Source organism: Bubalus kerabau, chromosome 5 (assembly GCF_029407905.1).
Source record: "Bubalus kerabau isolate K-KA32 ecotype Philippines breed swamp buffalo chromosome 5, PCC_UOA_SB_1v2, whole genome shotgun sequence".
NCBI classification, from domain to species: domain Eukaryota; kingdom Metazoa; phylum Chordata; class Mammalia; order Artiodactyla; family Bovidae; genus Bubalus; species Bubalus kerabau.
Window position 1 is genome coordinate 23046306 of NC_073628.1, and position 20079 is coordinate 23066384.

General features: G+C 50.9%; 1 protein-coding gene across 1 annotated transcript in view; it reads right to left on the reverse strand.

Annotated features, from left to right (window-relative positions):
• Nucleotides 1–20079, reverse strand: part of PKNOX2 (PBX/knotted 1 homeobox 2) — a 297363-nt gene that overhangs the window by 51492 nt on the left and 225792 nt on the right. The window contains exon 5 of the mRNA XM_055581247.1: nucleotides 18811–18950. Within this exon, the coding sequence (XP_055437222.1) occupies nucleotides 18811–18950 (140 nt within the window). The remainder of the gene's footprint in view (nucleotides 1–18810; nucleotides 18951–20079) is intronic.

The window sequence follows — 20079 nt, forward strand, 5'->3', positions numbered from 1 at the left end:
TTCCTCCCCTACCGGGAGCCTAAATGTTCTCTTTGTCTAGATAAGTTGTGTGGCTATTTGATGAGGGATGCTGGGTATAACTCTTCAAAGAGGTAGGTGTCCATTTCGGGCTCAAGGTCAACCCAGGAAGGAAATATGGGAAACGTCCAGAAAAGTCCTGGATGTAAACATTCATCGTTGGTCACAGATCCACACTTGGCTGTGTAGAGTCAGCCAAGGGCAGTACCTGTGTGTTTGCAAGTGTCGATGGGGGTGGGGGCGGTGGGGAGGAAGGTGTGTGTGTGTGGACCTGGCTACTCGTCACACGTGGTGGGCAGATGTCCGCACCCGTCCTGCCTCTGCTGGCTGACTCAGTTTAGGTCAGACACCCCACTTACATGTGACACCTCCCTACACATTTCCATCAACACCCACTTAGCACAACTGCAATTAAATAATAATACGCATCATTACTTGGCCACTGTTTTTCCCCAAGACTGTCCCTGTCTCACTGATCATTGTATCCTTAGGACCTTGCCTTGATGCTCACAGCAGGCACTTAATACATATTCGGTGACTGACAATGAACTGATGAATGAAGAATATGTGAGCATGAGCATGTTTGGCGACACGGGTCGTTCTGTGATGGATGGATGTAAGCTGAAGTGCTGACCTGGCCGCTCTCTGGGTCTTGGCTTCCACATCACCAGCTCTGGGAAGCTGCCCTGACTGCCCAACCCTGAAACCTATACAGACCTGGCTTGTTTGCCTTACTATCTGCCTTCCTCACTAAACTGTCAGCTACATGAGGGCAGGAAGCAAGCCCATTGTATTCTTCACTCTCTGCCCAGAGTCTAGCAGTGGTATGTGATCCGAATAAACATTTGTTGAATATACATGTATGCTATGTGTGAGATGTCATTTGCACATGTAAGTGCATCTCATTCTCATTTCTCTGCAGCCTGAGTGAGCAGCTCTGTCTTCACACCCAGCACCTGTGCGTGTGCTCACATGGGTGTTGACACTGGACTCTGGAGCCCCATTCTCCCCACTGTGGTTCCCAAAAGCATATGCACATCCCTCTCTGGCTTCTCACTGAAGTCCCCTGGGACCACGAAATCTGGCTCCTTTCTTTTTGATGAAAATCTGTTTGCTGGTAGAAGAGAAAGCATGTGTCAGGCCTGTACCCCAGGCTCCTGCCAACAGGGCTGCGGTAGCCAGCACCGCCCAGCAGAACTTCCTGCAATGATGAAAAGGTTCTACAGTCTCCACTAACTAACCGAGGCCAGCGGACACTTAAAATATGGCTCCTGTGATGATACGAATGAACTGACTTACAAAGCAGAAACAGACTCACAGAGAATGAACTTCTGACTGCCAGGGGGGCAGAATGGGAGGAAGGATAGGTAGGGAGTTTGGGTTGGACATGTACACACTGCTGTATTGAAAACGGATAACCAATAAGGACCTAATGTAGAACACTGGGAACTCTGCTCAGCGTTATGTGGCAGTCTGAATGGGAGGGGAGTTTGCAGGAGAAAGGATACATGTATATGGATGGCTGAGTCCCTCTGTTATCCACTCGAAACTATCACAACTTATTAATTGGCTATATTCGAATACACAATAATAAGTTCCAAAAAATAGCTGCTTTGCCTAGGACCTTGAATTTTTAATTCTAATTTTAACTAATTTTAATTTAAATGGCAACATGTGGCTAGTGGCTACCATATTGGAAAGCACAAGAAATCCTGAGGAGGAAAACCCACTACGCTTCTTCCAGCAGGAACACTGTGATTAACCACGCCAAGAAGGAATGAACAGCCAGCCTACAGAGTGTTTGTAGGCAGATGGGGAACCCCTATGAGCCTGTCCCATCCTGGGATTCTAATAATTCCGGACAGAAAGGCAGAAAGTGCTGAGACCCATCCACACCCAAACCCATACCTGCTGGTCATTCTACCCAAGCTCAGGGGCAGGGGGCACGGAGGGGAGGTGAAGTCCTGTCTCTGATGAGCCGCCTGGCTTGGCAGAGCTGCTCTGGGACAGTGCTGCCCTGACCCTTGGTTTGGGAGCTGATGCATAAACAGCTGGGCTCCAAGGCTGCAGGCTGGGTGATAGCATGGAGAGAAAAAGGGTCACTCTCCGAGGCTAGCCTATCTGCAGCCCCCAAATTGCTAGAAGATCTACTCAGCCCCCTCAGGAAGCTGGTGGGAAGACAATGGGTTCGCTCAGCCAGCCGCTGAAGACAAAGAGAAAACCAGGTGAAGGGGTTAAACTCCAGTCTAAGTCTTCATTTGCAGCCACTGATACCGCAGCATATTATAGTCTAATCTAACCTGATCCCAGTTTAATGCAAGATTCTCCTGGCCCTGAGTGGAATACCAAAGAAAGCCTCCGCGGCTGTGATTTAAGCAGAGCCCTGCAGTGGTTTAGCTGAGGGACATGAAAGGCAAATTCCAGACGGTGTTATGAATTATTGCGCCTTATGAACCTTCCTACTCTCAACAGATGCCTGCTGCCATTTAAACAGCCACTAGATCAATTAGGAATGAAAGGCACAAATCGACTCTGTACAAGGGCACTAAATTACCAGGAACTAATAATCCGCAGCATCGTGCCAGGTGGTGGGGGTGCAGCCCGCCCCCCCACCCCCACGGCAGCCGCTGGTCACTGCACGTTCCTTTCTCACGGGTTGGAAGGAGGGTGGGCAGCTGCTGGAAGGAGAGGGGATGGGGTGTGTGTGTGTGTGGGTGTGTGTGTGGGTGTGTGTGTGGGTGTCCGTGCATGCATGTGCACCTGGGTTGAATGTAGGCTGTCAACAAGAGCAAGTGTGAGTGGCATGTCAGTGGACTGTCCTGGGCGCTTTTATTTGTGTGCACACATGTGTTATGTCTTGCAGGACTATGCATGTACGGGTTGTGTGCATGGAGCTGGGGTGCAGGGATCGTGTGCTGTGAAATCACTGTGCATGTGCCCTGCATTATATGCAGTGTGTGTGTGTGTGTGCTACATGTTATTTGTATGCAGTGTGTGTGCGAGCATCGTGCGTTCTGTGTACACAGTGAGTGTGGCATGTGAGGCAGGGAAGAGGGAGCTGCTGGTGGCTACATCTCCCAGCCACCAGCCTTGGGGCTGGGGTGGCGGCAGAAGGCGGGCTCCTCGGCTGCTGTCCTGGCCCCTTCGGAGGGGAGAGTGGTCAGGGAGGGCCTCTCTGAAGAGGTGGCATTTGAGTGAAGCCTCCAACGATGAAGAGGCACTCAGGCAAAGATCTGAGGGAGGGGCATTCCAAGCAAGAGAGGACCAAAGCACTTGGGATAGAGATGAGTGTGGCGTGTGTCTGGAACAAAGTCTAGGTGTGTGTGGCTGCAGTAAGGTAGGTGAATGGAGGGAGATGAAGTCCAAGAGGTGAACTTGCAGATCACAGGGCTCACAGTGAAGTGGGCTTTCAGGGACTGGGGTGGAGGCTCTGTCCCTTCCACTGGGGGACAGTGTGCACCTTCAAGGCAGAGCTCTAGCACTGCTCCATCTTATAAACCTCTCACCAGGAGGAGTCAGATCTCCCTGCTGTGGGGTGTGTGTGTGTGTGAGAGAGAGAGAGGGAGAGAGAGAGATGAAGGCATACCCGGAAGTGTTTTCTATGACTTATGTAAAGTCTCAGTAGAAGAAAACCTGCTTTCCTTCCTGGTCCTGCAAGTGAAGCGAGCACCTGTAAGCCCAGAGCAGGCTTCCTAGTGGCTGCCATGGCCCCTCTCCCCAGCCCCTCCTGGCCTGAGCAGCACTTTCAGCTCCCAAATCCTCCCTTCATATCCCACCCTCCCACCTCTGGGTGGAACACCCACCCTGATGCCAGGATCCCTGAGCTTAGGAGCTGGGATGATTCCTGTGCTAACCCACAGCTTCTCACATGACCCCCAGGCAGGGTTTGTGGGGCTGCCTGTGGCTCCTCTGCTTATCCATCTGGATCTTTCCATCACCCGGACAGCTACCTGCTAACCCCAAGTGTGGGGGCTGCTGAGACACTCTGGGCCAGCCCCAAGAAGCAAGTTCAGTTTCCCAATGACTCAGCTGTTTGTTCCATGGCTGTGTCGATGCTATGGGCACCTTGAAGGCTGTTCCCAGCCCACTCCACGGCCCCTTCCCCAGTGGCCCATCTTATACCTGCCTAAGCGTTGACTTCTATTTCTAAGATACCCTCCAATGTCACTCCATAAAGCTGGGGAAGAGGCTAGAAGCCACCCTCAAGGAGTCCTTTCCAGTAGCCCTATTTTGGCCCTGGCATGGAGGACACAGTGGCTAGGGCAGGGACCATGGGAGCTGTACACATTAGCCACCCAGGACACGAATGGCCAGTCTGATCCAGGCATGGGATGGGGAAGGGGAATTTCCAGCTATGGATGGGATACTGATGCTGCCATTCTTGACATTCCCTGAGCTTCACCCTCTCCAACAGGAAAATGAGTTTTAAGGAGTTTCACTTCCCACTGTCCAGATCTCGCCCACTGTGGATCAGTACCCTTGAGAGGCTGGAAGCAGAAATGTGGAGACTTGGTCTCCAGTGCCCAGATGCTGACGACCGAGATGTGAAAGATGGCCATTAGGCTTTCTTTCCAAAGAGCCGAGGACACCTGACCTCCAGAAGAGCTCACCTTCTCCCTCCCCGATCCCTCTCCACTCTTCTCCCCGCGTTGCCTCCCGCCTGGCTGCCCCCTCCACCCCAATCTCTCTTAAGCCGTTCAAAATTTGGAGGAAATAAATCTCACTGCACTAATTCAGGGAGAGTTTGAGCCTCGTCGGTGCAGAACAAATAAAAGGAGTGAACCGGCATGACATTTTACTGCAGAAGAGAGGTCGTTTCCAGCCACTAATAAAAAGGATTTGACACAGACTAATAAAGAGAAATGAATTTCTCTAATGGCCTGATTTAGCACATTCAGCACTGTGCCTCTGACTGGGTGCCGGGAGGGCGGGACGCCCGAGTGCCGACAGAGCCGGGCATGAGGGGCGAGAGATGATCTCAAATAAGATTTTATTATTTCTTTTCTCTTTTCTGAGTCCTCACCAACCACCGCCCCCTACCCCACCTCCACCCACATCAGACCTCTCCCCAGGAGGATATGAACCAAAAGCAAGCTCATGATACGCACTTCTTGTTAACGATCCAAAGAAATAAAGAACCCCTCTCCACAGACCCGCAGTCTTGTGCTAGCTTAAGAAGGTGATTAAACCGGATGTGTTGATTTCTACAGGGGTTTAAGCCATCATTTGGTTTAATTACTTCTGACATTTCTGCCTTCTTGTTTTTTCTACATTGCCCAAATTCGGCAGCCTAGAATGCCCAGCTTGGGGCCAGGATGTGTGGGGTTGCCCCTGGGAGACACCCCACCTGCCATAAACTGGGCAGGATCTTGGCTGAGTCCTTTGAAGAATTGACTGTGACCCTCCCTCCAGCAGCAGAGAGGCCGAGACCCCCTCGGCAAAGCCCCAGATTTTCTTGAGAGCAAAGTGATCCAGGTCCTCCCCACCTCCCCCCACACTGGACACACATTTCTGATGAAGCTTCTGAGCGCATCCTTGGGCAGCTGTGCATTTTATTCCTTCCTGTCTCAAGACAGATGTTCATAATGTAGATGGCCCGATAGGTCTCACTAACATCTCCAAAGACCTTTTGGGATAGAGACCCCAACCTCCTTGGTAATTTTTACACTCACATCTAACTCAAAGTTCCCTTCTAAGGCTGAAGTTCATTGCCTTTTGTTAAAGGACTCAAGAAAAGACAAATAGACCTTTTTCTGCTTCCCTTCCTTCCTCCTTGGACAACCTGGATTTAAAAAAAAATTTTTTTTTTTAACATTTCTTTCTACTCAGAGGACCACAGACAGAGAAGCAGAGATAGGAAAAGAAAGAATGCAAAAATATAGAGCTTCTGTAGACAACCAACAGGGACCTACAGGACAGCATGGGGAACTACACTCAATATTTTGTAATAACCTATAAGAAGAAAGAATCTGAAAAAGAATATATATATATATATATATATATAAAAAACTTAATCGTTATGCTGTACATCTGAAACTAACACAAGATTGTAAGTCAACTATGTTTCAGTTTAAAAAGTTTTTTGAATAGCGCTTCAGAGAGGCTACAATGCAAAGAGCACAAGAGACAGAGACCAGATAGGTAGAGAGAAACAGAGCCCCATGGGCTGGGGGAGGGCAGATGATGGTCACACGCAGGGGCAGACATTAGCACTGAGCTCCCTTTCTGGGTGATAAACCTTGTGATTCACAGTCATGCCACTCCGTCACTTCTGAGCCTCTCAGCCATCCCTCGCCTTGTGACCTTGGCCAGAATTGCAGACCTCAATTATGGGTCCAGCCATGTGTGTGGCAGCCTGCCTGGCTGTCCACTGCCTGACCTTGGAGCCCCCAGGCCTGTCCTGCAGCTCCCTTTACAGCCCATCGTCAATGCTCACCCCTCCCTGAGCCTCGGCTGCTGCCTCCAATGGGGATGGGGTGGGATGTCAGAGCCCCCAGGCACTTCCTAAGAATGGACCGTCCCAGAGGAAGCAATGTAGAGTGGGAGAGGAAAATTTCCAGGTGGAGGTTTTTATTTTTATTCTATTTTTTTTTATTTTTTAAAAAATATTTATTTATTTATTTATTTGGCTGTACTGGGTCTTTGCTGCGGCATGCGGGATCTTTAGTTATGGCACATGGGATCTAACTCCCCAACCAGGGATTGAACCTTGACCCGTGCATTGGGAGCTCAGAGTCTTCTCTACTGGACTGCCAGGGGAGTCCCAGAATGTGGAGGCTTATAGTGATGAGGCAGAGGGACTAGAGCCTGGTCAGGGTCAGACCTCTGCACAGGACATGAGTCACTGGCCAGAGAGGTGGGGTGAAGGAGGGCAAGCAGTGACACGACCGGCTCACCAGCCACCCAACCTAGTCTCCCACACAGTGGGGGTCTCAAGTTGCCAGAGGCCCACCACCCTGGAAACTACCCAGGGGGCTGGCGTTGTGACCTTTTATTTCTAGTGCTCCCTGTCCGAGGTCGCTGGGACCACAGAATCAGAGTCAATAGCCTGGAGCCACTTTGCTGGGTGGCCCCGCCCCTTTCCCTTTCACAGCCAGAAGGCCCATTACCAGCAGTCAGTCTGAGAAATATAGAGACATCGCTCCTGGATGTTGAGGAAACAGAGTCAGCATCATCAGATGAGGCGCTTCACAGCATGGCCTCAGGCTTCTTTTCAGCACTAGTTGACAGACTCAGAGACCTACTGATGGCTGGACAGATAGCAGGTGGCCCCCAGCCCCTTGTACCTGTATCACGCCCTTCACCAGCTCAGGCAAACCAGGCTGTTCACGCCCCTGCTGTTCCTTCCACCTGAAATACCTGTGCGTAGGCCTCTCCTAATAGCCTAGCTCAGAGTGCCAGCCCTAGTACCAAGGCTGCCCCGACTGGTCTCTCCAGCAAGAGACGTCATTGCCTCCTCTGAGTTGCCACTGAGATGTGCTTGGGGGTGGGAGTTCTACTTTGACCTCACAAATTCAGTGGGCTGGGTGGTCTGAAACCAGCACAGTCTCTGGAGACGGATAATTAACTGTATAACTCTGGGGCAAGTGACTGAATATCTCTGAGCCTCAGTTTCCTCTTTTATAGAATGGGGATGATGCCACCTGCCACAGAGGTTATCTCAAGGAGAAAAGGAAGGATAGTACAGAGTGGCTGGCACTTAGGAGGCTGTCAGTTAATGCTTGTTCCGCTTTGCTGGAGTGGTGTGGGGGCACCTTTTTTTAATTCAGAGCAACGTTGATGCTATCCGCTCCAATAAATGTATAATTCCATCTCCACTGACTCATTTGGCAGGGAAACAAGCCCACGTGTCAGTTCAAATAGAGGCAGAGAAAGAGGAGGAGGAGGAGAGGCAAAGTATAACTCATCAGAACTCGAAATCCTCTTTTTAAACCAAAAAACACTGCAGGTAAGCATTTATTTTTCTTTCCCTTAGGACGATTGTTAAACTCTACTGACTACAGTTGTTTGTGTTCAGCCGTCTTCCTCACTCCATGGGGAGCTCCTGTGATCCACAATCTCACTTCCTCTCTGAATTCCCCAGGGTCAAGCACGCTGCCCGGCACACAGCAGAAGGTGGATAAATCTTTGATGAATCAATGCATGGGGACAAATGAATGAATGAAGTGACCACCGGCAGCAAGTGGGGGTTCTGAGACACAAGCCTAAAGTGCTCTTTGGGCTCAGAATCCACTCACTTCTCTAAGGTACCCAGACCAGCTACGGCCATCTGGCAGTTTCTAGCTGCTACAAAGGGACCCGCCTCCTCTGGGCTCTGCCGGGGGTGGGGGCTGCCAGGGTCCCGGAGGCAGAGGAGCCAGTGTGAAGGAAGAGCTTAGCCAGCCCGCCTCCTCTCCTCCCCGCTCTTCCCCTCGAAAGACCAGATGGAGAGAGCAGAGCGGGGTGGGGGAGACCAAGCCAGCAGCTCCCGGTTTGATGTATTTTTACTTCAGGTGTGACGTGGAAACCATGCGGGTGTATTTTTAGCCCTGCCCAGTGGGCGGTGTGTTCGCCTGGGTTGCCTTGGAGAGGACTTCTTCGTGTTGCTAAATTGGAATTGCATCTGCTGGGTTCCTGGGCTCCAACCAGCTCTCCTCCCGGCAGGTGGGCGGACAGGTCCGTCCCTGGCGAGGGTGGGGTCCGGGGCAGGCCAGAGTCTGCTTTGTCTCCATCCCTTTACACACACACACACACACCTCCCTCCTGACACATTAAAAAAAAAAAAAAAAAAAAGAAATGTGAAATCTCCACAAATTGATTGTTAAGGCTAGTCTACAAGGGCAAGAATACAAAGAGCCTAAAACTTGCAACCTGTTAGGATCTTATGTCATAGTCCCTTCATTCCCGGCACACACCGCACCACCGCCCCCCTCCCCTCCCCGCCCCGCCCCAGTTCTATTGAGAAATAACCAACTACTTCACTGTATAAACTTAAGCTGTACAGCATGACGGTTTGATTTACATACATTGTGAAATGATCATCACAATAGGTTCAGCTCACACACATCTTCTCAGATAGATAAAAAGAGAAAAGGGGAAAAATTTCTCCTTGTGATGCGAACTCTTAGAATTTACTCTCCTAACTTTGCTGTATATGATACAGCAGTATTAACTACACTCATTGTGTTGTACGTTACATCCCTTATAGCTGCTGTGTGTGTGCTCAGTCGTGTCGGACTCTTTGCAACCCCGTGGACTGTAGCCTGCCAGGCTCCTCTGTCCGTGGGATTTCCCAGGCAAGAATACTGGCGTGGGCTGCCACATCCTCCTCCAGGGGATTTTCCTGACCCAGGGATTGAACCCACATCTCTTGTGTCTCCTGCATTGGTGGGCGGATTCTCTACCACTGCGCCACCTGGGAAGTCCCATGTCACATCTTTATACTTACTTATTTTATAAATAGAAGTTTGTGCCTTTTCTCTGGAAGTTTGTGCCTTTCAACTACCCTCCAGGATTGCCCCCTACCTCTACTTTCTGCCTCTGGTAACCACGACCCTGATCTCTTTTGCTGTAAGCTATTTTTTATTTATTTTTTGGTTTTCACATATAAGTGAGATCACACAGAATTTGTCCTCCTCGGTGAGGTGTCTTACTTAGCATAATGCCTTCAAGGTCCCTCCATGTTATCACAAATGGCAGGATTTCCTTGTTGCTGTTCTTTTAATGACTGAATACTATCCCACTGTGTGCATATATGCCGCAACTGCTTGGCCCACTCATCCAACAGTGGACACTTTGGTTGTTTCTGCGCCTTGTCTCTTATAAACAATGCTGCTCTGGACGTGGTGGGTGGGGCGGTGCAGATATCTTCTCCAGTTAGCGTTTTCATTCCCTTTGGGTCCCCAAAGAGGGATCACTGGATCTTACGGTCATTCTAGTTTTAATTGTTTTGAGGATCCTCCCTACTATTTTCTATAGTGGCTATGCCAATCTACAATCCCAACAACAGTTCACAAGGATTCTCTTTTCTCCAATCCTTACTATTATTAATCCTTATTATCTCCTGTCTTTTTCACGTTCAGCCCCTTCATTTTAAGGGGAGGAAACTCAGAAGAGAAAAAAAATAGAAGTATCTTTCCCACAGGTAGGCAGCTACAAAGAGGCAACTTCTATCCAAGTCCCCAGAGATTCAACCAGTCCCCAACGAAAAAGCCCTGGGGAAAGGGATGCTTTGGGAAGGGGAACTCTATCCATTTTGCTTTGGTCATTGGTAGTGACACACCCACGCACATTTGGTGGCAATTGGTAAGTCACATTTCATGTGCTTATTGCACTGGAACACCCAATATTTCTTATTATTCCCACTTTACTGATTTGCAAACTGAGGTGCCATGTGGTTAAATAATTACATCATCAGGCTAATAGATGATTGCGTTTAGATTTAAACCTGGGTATCCAAACCCTAAACTTCATGCTTTCTCCCCTCTCCCAGGTACCATTTTTGAACCATTATTAGAATCATTTCATTGTCCTCCCCTTTTTTCTCTACTGTCCTTGAGTCTTGGGTATTCTGGGGTCACAGAACTGAGCTGCCAGACTTACTTACCCTTTGAGCATTAGGACCTTTGCAGCACAAGGGTGCCTCATCAAATGAGTTCCCAAAAGAATCTTTTCCCATAGTAATACTTCTGTGTGTTGAAGAAGACTTTGACATTTTTATAGATCTTTGATTTTCTCATTTGATGCCTACTCTATGGAGTAGGAAAGCTTATCTGAAGAGGTTAAATGGGTTGCTCAGGTTGCTTCAGAACTTAGTCTGAAGTCTTAGTCTTACGTTCTTTTCACTTGACCACAAAATGGTCCAGTGGCTTGGGAAAATCAGAAAGTGGGGCTTAGTTAAAAGAAGGGCTAGGGACTTCCTTGGCAGTCCAGAAATTAAGAACTCGCCTGCCAGGGCAGGGGACAAGGGTTCAAGCCCTGATCCAGGAAGACCCCACATGCTGCACAGCAATTAAGCCTGCATGCCTAGAATCCGTGCTCTGCAATAAGAGAAGCCACGGCAATGAGAAGCATGTGCAGCACAACTAGAGAGCAGCCCCTGCTCACCGAAACTAGAGAAACACTCACACATAGGAACTTATACCCAGAGCAGCCAAAAATAAATGAATAAATTAATTTTTTTAAAAAAAGGATGGGTTACACTAGCTTAGTCCATCCCTGGTGAGAAGGCATGGGCCACACGAGTCCTCAAAGCCCCAGCTTGCCGGCTCCCATCCCACCCCATTTGCTCCAGCAGGAGGACCAATGACTGTCATCCTCCTGCTAGGAAGGGGGCCTGATCCACTGTCACTGCTCACAACTGTGGCCACCATTCATTGGGAGCCTTGCCTGTGCCAAGCACTGTCAGCTGTGAGCATTGGTTATCTCCTTTAATCCTTGTGAGAATAAGTCACTGGGATTCAGGGCTCCTGGATCTCTCATCCATGTTCCTGGTCTTGGGGAGTATCTGGACTTCTCAGCTCTACCTAGGCCAGGTGGTGAGCCGTGGAAGCAGCCAGAGCGGCTGCCTCTGAACACACCTGCTCCCGGGGCCAGGCAGCCGGCGTCCCTGTGCCTGCCAGCAGCGTGTGCGGAGGCTGGGCCCAGGGGCGGGGGCCTTCAAGATGCTGGCAGGAAGGGCAGGGAGCAGGCGATGCCTGGCGCCTGGGGGAGAACTGAGCACGGTTTGACTTTCAGCTGACGGCTCCGGCAGGATCACTCCCCTGACTGTAGTCAACAGCTGAGATGTTTTCTCGGATGCCAGTGAATCCAACTGCTTCCAAAAGCGAGGAGTGTCTGCTAGAGCCCCAGCCCATAAAACCCCGCCTGGAACATCTGCTCCCAGCAACTCGTTTGGAAGCATCTGGTCCTGACTCTTCGGTTTGGAATGGTTGAACTTCTATCCCCCTCCATCCTCAGGCCACCTCGCCCAGCATGTTCCAGGAATGACCCAGCCCTCTGCCAGGGAAGGCACAGGGTTAAGCCCCAGGGTCAACTCCCTGAGATGAAACACCCTTTGGTCACAGGGTGGAAGAGTTCCCTCAAAGACGCTTCAGCAGGAAGGGCCAGTTCCCAGGGTCCTGGCCAGGCAGCTGCTGAAGAGGTCGGTCACACAGCAGCCAGCCCCCCTGCCCAACCTCAAGCTGCGGGGGGCTCCTCTCATCCCATCCATGGTCCCGGTCCCAGGAGAGGCCTCTTGGCTACCATTTCCCTTGGGCTTCATGTCCCTTGGGAAAGCAATCCAACACTCCCACACTGCACCATGGGCCAGGGGCCTTGCAATCAATTCCACAAATACTTTTTTGAGCCCGAACCACGTGCCAAGTTTATACTCTAGCTACTTCCTACGCCTATTTTCCTCCCACTCCCTGGACCGATCCATTCTAATTCAGAATCCCTCTTGGAACTTGACACGATGCTTACACATGGCAGAGCTCAATAAATGTTTAACCAAATTGCAGTGCGAACAGCACTCAACTGGGAGCCCTTTCCTGTCTTGCTTCTTGCTGTCTCGCCTCTCAGCAGTCACCTTCTAGCCCTACCAACCCCCGTTTCATTTCCTCAAACATCTAATAGCAGCTAATGCCTGCAGTGCACTCTCTAAGTACCAGATTCCTCCCCTAGCACTTTATGGTATTATCTCACCTAATCCTCATGACCAGCCTAATGAGGAGAGGGCACTATTTTCAGTCCCATTTTACACATGAGGAAAGGCCCGGAAAGGTTTAGAGGCCAGTGGTGGAGACAGAATGGAAACCCAGGCAATTGAGGTCCCCAGGCCCTGTTCTGATGCCTGAATTTCACCTCCCTAAACACACAAGATGCCTCACACAAGCTGGCCTCTCTGTTTAAAACACCCCCATCTCGGGACTTCCCTGGTGGTCCAGCAGTTAAGAGTCTGCCTGCCAATGCAGGGGACACAAGTTCAATCCCTGGTCCTGGAAGATCCCACATGCCAAGGAGCAACTAAGCCCATGCTCCACAACTATTGAACCTGCACGCCTAGAGCCCACGCTCTGCAACAAGAGGAACCGCTGTGATGAGAAGCCCAAATGCTGAAACTATAGCCCCCGCTAGTTGCAACTAGAGAAAGTCCGTGCCCAGCAGCAAAGACCCAGCACAGCAAAAATAAATAAATAGTAAAAAAATGTTTTAAAGAAGTAGCTTCACCATTAAAAAACAAAAAAACCCCACCTTCACTCCATCCCATGCAGCCAACACTGATCTATCTGTTAGATATCATAACATCATCTCATTTTAGTCTAGCTATGACTATTTCCTTTTTTTATGGTTGAGAAAACAGGCTCAGAGAAACTAACTTGTGCGAGCTGACCAAATTAATTACCACTACATCCATTTCTAGAGCTCGTCCTGCCACCCAGCATGGTTGTTCTATGACCTTTGCCCCTCTAGCTACAGGACCATCAGGACCAAGCCTGAACTTCAGTGACCTTTCGAGGGACAGTCTTAAGGGAGGGACCTGCCCACTACTCTGTTCTGATCTTTCCCTAAACAAGAGTGGAGTCTAGAGTGATCCAGTCTGCATGTGATAGGACAAATGGATTACAAACAAGGCTTTAGGAATGAGTATTGCTTTCACTGCGCTAGAAGTGGACTTCAGCATGAGATGTCTAGGGCAAGGTCCCACGTGGGCAGAAACTCTGATTGTGGTTTACAGAGAGATGAGACAGGAAGAACGATAAACACTATGTGGACAGGCCGAGACTGACGGCTGAGAAGCTAAAGAGGAGGCAGAAGACTGGTTTGATGACAGGTTTCTGGAGCTGCAGCAAAGGAGCTCATCAACGAAGAGACCAGGAAACGTTTGGAATCTCCTTGGGGAAAGTGGGAAAGTTAGGGCTTTGCTCAAGCAGATGCTGAGAGGTGGATGGAGCTGGATAGATTCTAGGAAGGAGAAAACTCACTGTGTTGGGGTTGAGGTGAAAGATCACAATTGCAGACACTTAGAAGGCATTCCAGGACTTCCCAGGTGGCGCCAGTGGTAAAGAACCTGCCTGCCAATGTAGGAGACATTAGAGATACAGGTTCCATCCCTGGGTCTGGAAGATCCCCTGCAGGAGGAAATGGCAACCCACTCTAGTATTCTTGCATGGAGAATCCTATGGACAGGGGAGCCTGGTGGGCTAAAGTCCATATGATTGCAAAGAGTCGGACACGACTGAAGCGATTTAACACACACACACACAGAAAGCATTCATTCTATGCTAGGTCTTGTTCTAAGGAATAATTTGTTAAGAGAGACCATTTCAGATTTGAAACTGAGGAGTGGACCGGATAGGACCAAGGAGTGCAGAATTGTGGCTAATCCATCCCGGACAATCAGTTATAAAGGAGCTGGTAAAACTGGATACCTGTAACTTGGCTCCTGTGTGGGGTTTGTACTTGACGCTGGTGGGAGCCATCTGTGTGCTTCTCTTCCCAGCTATGTCATGCAGCATCACACCGTAGCTTGAAAAGGGCCGTGGTGGGTGCAGTCACACCATGGGGATTGACGGATGTTACAGTGAGGACTCTCCCGGTCCCTCTCCCCCCAGGACCAGTTTGCTAGCACCCCAGCCTAGAACCCTGAAATATGTCCAGTCCTTCCTCGCCTGTTTAAGGAATCCACTCAACCAGCTCTGATTTAGTATACCCTCGTCCAGGCTGCAGGCTCTAAGGTGCTGTGCAAGGCACTGGGGATAAATCAATGAAAACACACAGACCCTGTCTTCACGGAGGCAACGATCTAGCAGTGGAAACAGAACTAATATTAACACAATCCATTCAGTTGCGAGTAACGCCACAAAGGAGAAATACAGGGCCCTGCAGCCCCCTCAGCCTGCCCACCTGATTCACAACTCAGCTCCCTGGCATTTTTCGTGGTGGGACTGCCCCCACCCTTTGCTCACTGTTCCCACCTCTAGCCCAGCACTTCCCGTCACTAGCAGGTAACTTCTGCTGTGCCTGGCGGGCCTCTTCCCGGGTCCTCAGACAGGATGTCAGCCTAAGCGGCAGGAACCCAGCCTTAGCAGAATGGTCTTAGCAGAGTCCCCCTCCTCCCCACCGCACCTGGCCGGGCCCAGCTCCTGCCACTCTTCTGCTCCCCAGGACATCATGGTTTCCATGGGAACCCACTCACTTCAAAGGGGAACCAAGGAGACTGCAGGGGAGGAGGGAGAGTGAAGGCCGGATTAACCTCACCCTCTTGGCCTGTCTCTGTGGTTGCTGGCAAGCCAAGCCCCAGGTTCCCAGCCACCTAACACCGTCCAGCCCACAGCCCACAGTGGAGGAAGGGGCGGGGAGGTGTGGTCCAAGCTAAATTTTAACTTCTTGTGAGGTGAAAACCCCAGGGGTGAGGTGGGCCTGGGGAAGGAGATTTTTGAGCTGGGTCCAAACCTGCGGTCCCCAGTCCAGGGGGCCTCCCCTCCACAGACCCAGGCTCGGCATTGCTCACGGGCCACAAACACAATTACCCCCGATGTGCATCTAATCATGGGATCTGCTTGGATTAGACTGCAATCATTAATCTGAGCCCGAGCTCCTGGTTGCCTTGCTGATTAGCCCAGATGATGCTCTGGTATGATCCAATTAAAGACAGGCTCTGCCTCCCCTCTCCCCGGCCACACACACACACACACACACACACTACACACACACATATACAGACACAGACACAGACACACACACACACACACACCCAGCTTCCACATCAGAAGGAACCAGTACATTTCATTAACACATCCTCACATACAAATAAAGCGTCAGGGCACTGACGGGCTCCCTCCCTCTTGTGGCACTGTCTCCTGCCGCCCTGAAGACCTGGCCAGGAAGGGGCCTCCCTCACACCTCCATTCTTTTGCGGATCTGGGAGGGGCCTCGGAGGGGGCTCCCAAAAGTCAGAGCCGGGCACTAATCTCCGTGGAAAGGGTCTGGTTACATTTATTGACATGAAATGCCGACTCCCTGATGTGCTCTGGAGCGCCGGCTGCCCCAGGCAGGCAAATCTAATTAGAATTACCCGACCCTGCAGGAGGCGGGGCCCCCTCCTCCTCCCTGCCTCACCCCCCAACAAGGGGCTGTAGAGAGGGCGACTGGCACTAATGGGAGAGGTGTGGTTGTGGGAGACAGACACCCTGGGGCCCTGGGGCAGGAAGGGCTGCAGAGGAAAGAACCGGGCAAGAATGCTGATGTCTGTATGCTTGGTCGCCCTGAGAGGCTGGGCGGCAATGTTTGGCTGGTTCTTTGGTGGCATCAGCTTGGGGTTTCTTCTTCACCTTCAGACAGTTGCAGAGATTATTGTGCAAATGCCACGGGCTGTGAGGGGACCTGCCCCACAAAGGTGAGACATGTTGATTGAAGGACCATCTGGGCCTCCATACATCAAGTGACGCCATGATGGACCGTGGAAGGCAGCCCACTTCCTGGCTGGGCCTGGGTGGGGCATGACCCTGGGGTCTTGGGAAGGGCTATGGAGCACGTGGGTCCCACTGGTGGGACATAGAGAACTGTCTGCTTTGTGCCAGACATGGAGCCAGGTGCTGACATGGGTTGTCTCATTATTCTTGCTGAACCAGTGATTAGGTTCTATCATGAAACCAATGCTGAGATGAGTACCAGGAGAAGGGAGGACTCGATTCTAGGTTTCCAGAAGCTTTTTGTCACACCACTAACTGGGGGTCTTTCTAGACTACGATCGGTGCTCACTACATGCCCTTGCCCCCTGGAGTTTGGGAAGGGGTTGGGGACCCATCTGCAGTGGGCACATGAATCACCCGGGATCTCGTCAAAGAGCAGAGCAGGAATCCCGAGGTCGAGTGAGGCCTGAGAGTCAGTGTCTCCAAACAGCTCCCAGGGGATGCTGCCAGTCCGGATCGCACTCGGAGCATGTCAATCATTAAATGAGGTGTGATGACTGTACCCCATCGCATTTCAGAGGCCACGTCACTCTCCTGTCCCTGCTTCTGTTCCCCACAAAGACACAAGCCCACCACACAGTTGAACTTATAGACCCCATGTAACCTCGTGTCCCTACACCCAGCTGCTCTGGCCAGCGGCTGTGCTGGGAACTCACCAGGCTCTCCTCTGCCTGGAAGCCACCCCCGCCTCCATTTCTCCTCTTGCTGAGCAGTCTTACTCAGGTTTCAAATCAAGCTTGAATACTGCCTCCCCCTTGAAGCTGTCTCTGTTAAAGCTCTGACCACTCTGTGTTGGTTTCTTGTTCTCGTTTTCAGAGAGTCTGGCAAGAGCCCGCACGTTACCTTTATAATTTACCCTCTTTCCCCTGCACCCACCACAGCACTAGTAACAGCAAGGACTCAATGCCAAGGTGATGGGAGGACAGGAGCACTTACTGGTCTGTGTTGCAGGAGGGGGAGCTGGAGTCTTTCTCAGGGTCTCTGACTGGCCCTGTGACACCAGATCCAGGCATTCGTCAGAGCCCAAGGCAGAGGTCTCTATGCACAGGGGCCTGGCCTGAGTGTGTGTGTCTGGGGGTAGGGGGGTGGTCCTTGGCAGGCAGGCACTGTGTTATCCAGGCCTGGGAAGAACCTCCAGTCATGATCTAGGGATCAGGGCCCATTGCTCTGGACTCCCAACTGTTGGATTAGAGGCATTCATTCAGCCCATCTGAGTGCCTACAGGTAGTGCCAAGGATAATTATGATAACAGCTAAAATTATGACCATTACCATAAAGCCTGTCAGGACTGGGGGCAGGGAGTGGCGGTGAGTGAGGAAGGACTCAGTCCTCCGATTCACCCTGGGTGGGCCGGTCCGAGTGTGGGTGGCCTTAGCTCCCACTGCAGGGCTCGCCCAGTGGAGGTCAATGGTGCTGATGCTCTGGCTGTTCGTGCCCACACGAGTGGATGTGCACAAGGGTTTGACCTCAGTACCGACGCCTCCATACTTGGGCATCTTTTCTTAGTGATGTGGGCTGCCCATGGATAAATGATGACTGAAATCCCTGCCAGGGCCTCATCAGATCTGCCTTCCGAGGCACTTCACCCATGTACACAAGACAGACCGGAAAGTCCCTGAGCCTCACCCACCCTCTGCAACAATCAGGGCCCAGCCCTGGGTGCCAGGGGCTAATGCAGACTAAAACAAGACAAGCAGCCTGCTCCCTGCAAGCAGCCCCTCTCGGGGAGGGTGTCAGAACCTCCACCGTCACATACAACCTCTACTGCTGAAAACCAAAGTCGACCGTAAATCACAGCATGGGCCAAGAGGTAGCTGCATTACATCCACCTGGAATGCTTGTTAAAAAATTCATGTCCTCTTCCTACAGCTTGACCTACTGATTCAGCATTTCCAAGCACGGAGTCCAGCTATGCGTGTTCTAACAAGCCTCCCAGAGGCTTTCAGGTGGACTCAAGTTTGCTCATGAATGAGTCCTGGATGGTGTATGTTGGAGTGAAGGTGACAATGGGCACTGGGGCCGGGACAGTCCTGAGGCAGCTCTGAGCGGTGGTGGGGGTAGGGGCATTCTGATGCTCATCGGGACTCATCCCCCCAGTTGGGCTGGGGAGGGCCCCTCCTGGGAGACATAGCCCAGGCTGCATTTCCCTCCCTGGACGATTCCAGGAAGCTGGAGCCCACCCTGTGTGGCCAGCTGAGGGCTCTCTGGGGTGATTTCAGAGGGAAGCAGGGAGAGAACAGCCTTGGCTACTGGCTTCCATGAGCCCACCCTCGGACCTGCACTCTCATCTCTCAGGGCTGGGCTGGGCCTGAGGCTACCTGGGGGCTTCTGAGCGCAGCCCGGCCGGAGTGTCTCCTACCTGTACACAGCGCGCTTGTCAGCCTCCAGCTGGGCCTGGGGGTCAATGGGGGCGGTGGGCACGGGCGTGCTGGCAGCAGCTGAGGGCGTGGAGATGTGGACAGCCTGGGCCTTAGAGGGGGCTTGAGCGGTCGCCGTCATCTGCAGAGACAAGGGAGAGGAGGTGTGGGTTAGTGGGCCAGGACTGCTGGTTCCCCGACTGGAATCGTGAGGTCTACATCGTCCCGTGTTGTGTGTGTGGATAAGAGAAAGTGTACAGAGAAATGCGAGTGTATAATGAGCACCCATGTGTACATGTGTTACAAGTGGGCAGAAAGCAGGCGTTTCTTCAAAGGAGAAAGTTCTGGAGAACAGTTTAGGACCATCCAAAACCAAGTGATGCTGAAGTGAGCTCACTTTAAAAGCCATAGTTCTTAATGCAAATTAAGGTGGTGGCCTCTGCCCAGAAGCTGGGGGAAAAAAAAAAAACCCAGATGATGAGCCCTTTAAATTTTGCTTACGAGTCACTTGGGCTGTGCCGAGCAGTGCTGCGTTTGATTCTGTGACTTTGGAGGGCAGGAAAAAATTAGCTGAGTCAGTTCTCAATTGGGCAAAGATTTATTCCATTTAACGTAAGCCAGAGGTAACTGTTTTAATGGTTTTGATTGATAACTGAGTGTTCTGCAAATTTTGGTTTACTTGGGCACTTGAAGATAAGCGGGTTTTAGTGGACAATGAGCAGATTTCTGTTCTCAACGCTAACGAATATTTGGAGTAGTCGTTTTCCTCCTCTGTTACATGCCTTGGAAGGTGTCCCAAATTTACGTCAATCAGAGCACCTTTTAAAAATATATTGGACTTTCTGTATAAGATTTCATTTGAAGAAATGATTAAATGGCTTTAAAATTTTTGGCAACAACCATCATTACAGAACTTAATGCTTTTACATTTTATTTTCTTTGATTAAATGGATCCCTGAAACATCATATGTGGTGATAAGCCTCAACTGTTCCCTTCCTCCAGCCTGTCCACAGCACCTCACAGCTCTCATCCTCTCTGCTCTTGGGACTTGACATCCTTGTCTGCCTCTCAAGATAACACGTTGTTCACCCCTTCATCCCCAGCACGCGGCTGGCACAGAGTGAATGCTTGGTATCTCTTGAGAAGATGAATGAGGGACTAATGAGTGAACACACCTTGAGAGAATTAGACGTTTTTCAGCTGGAAAGTTCATCTTAAGATCTAGGTCCCTGCTTCCTAGAAGAAAGAGTATGGTATTTCCACAAATACG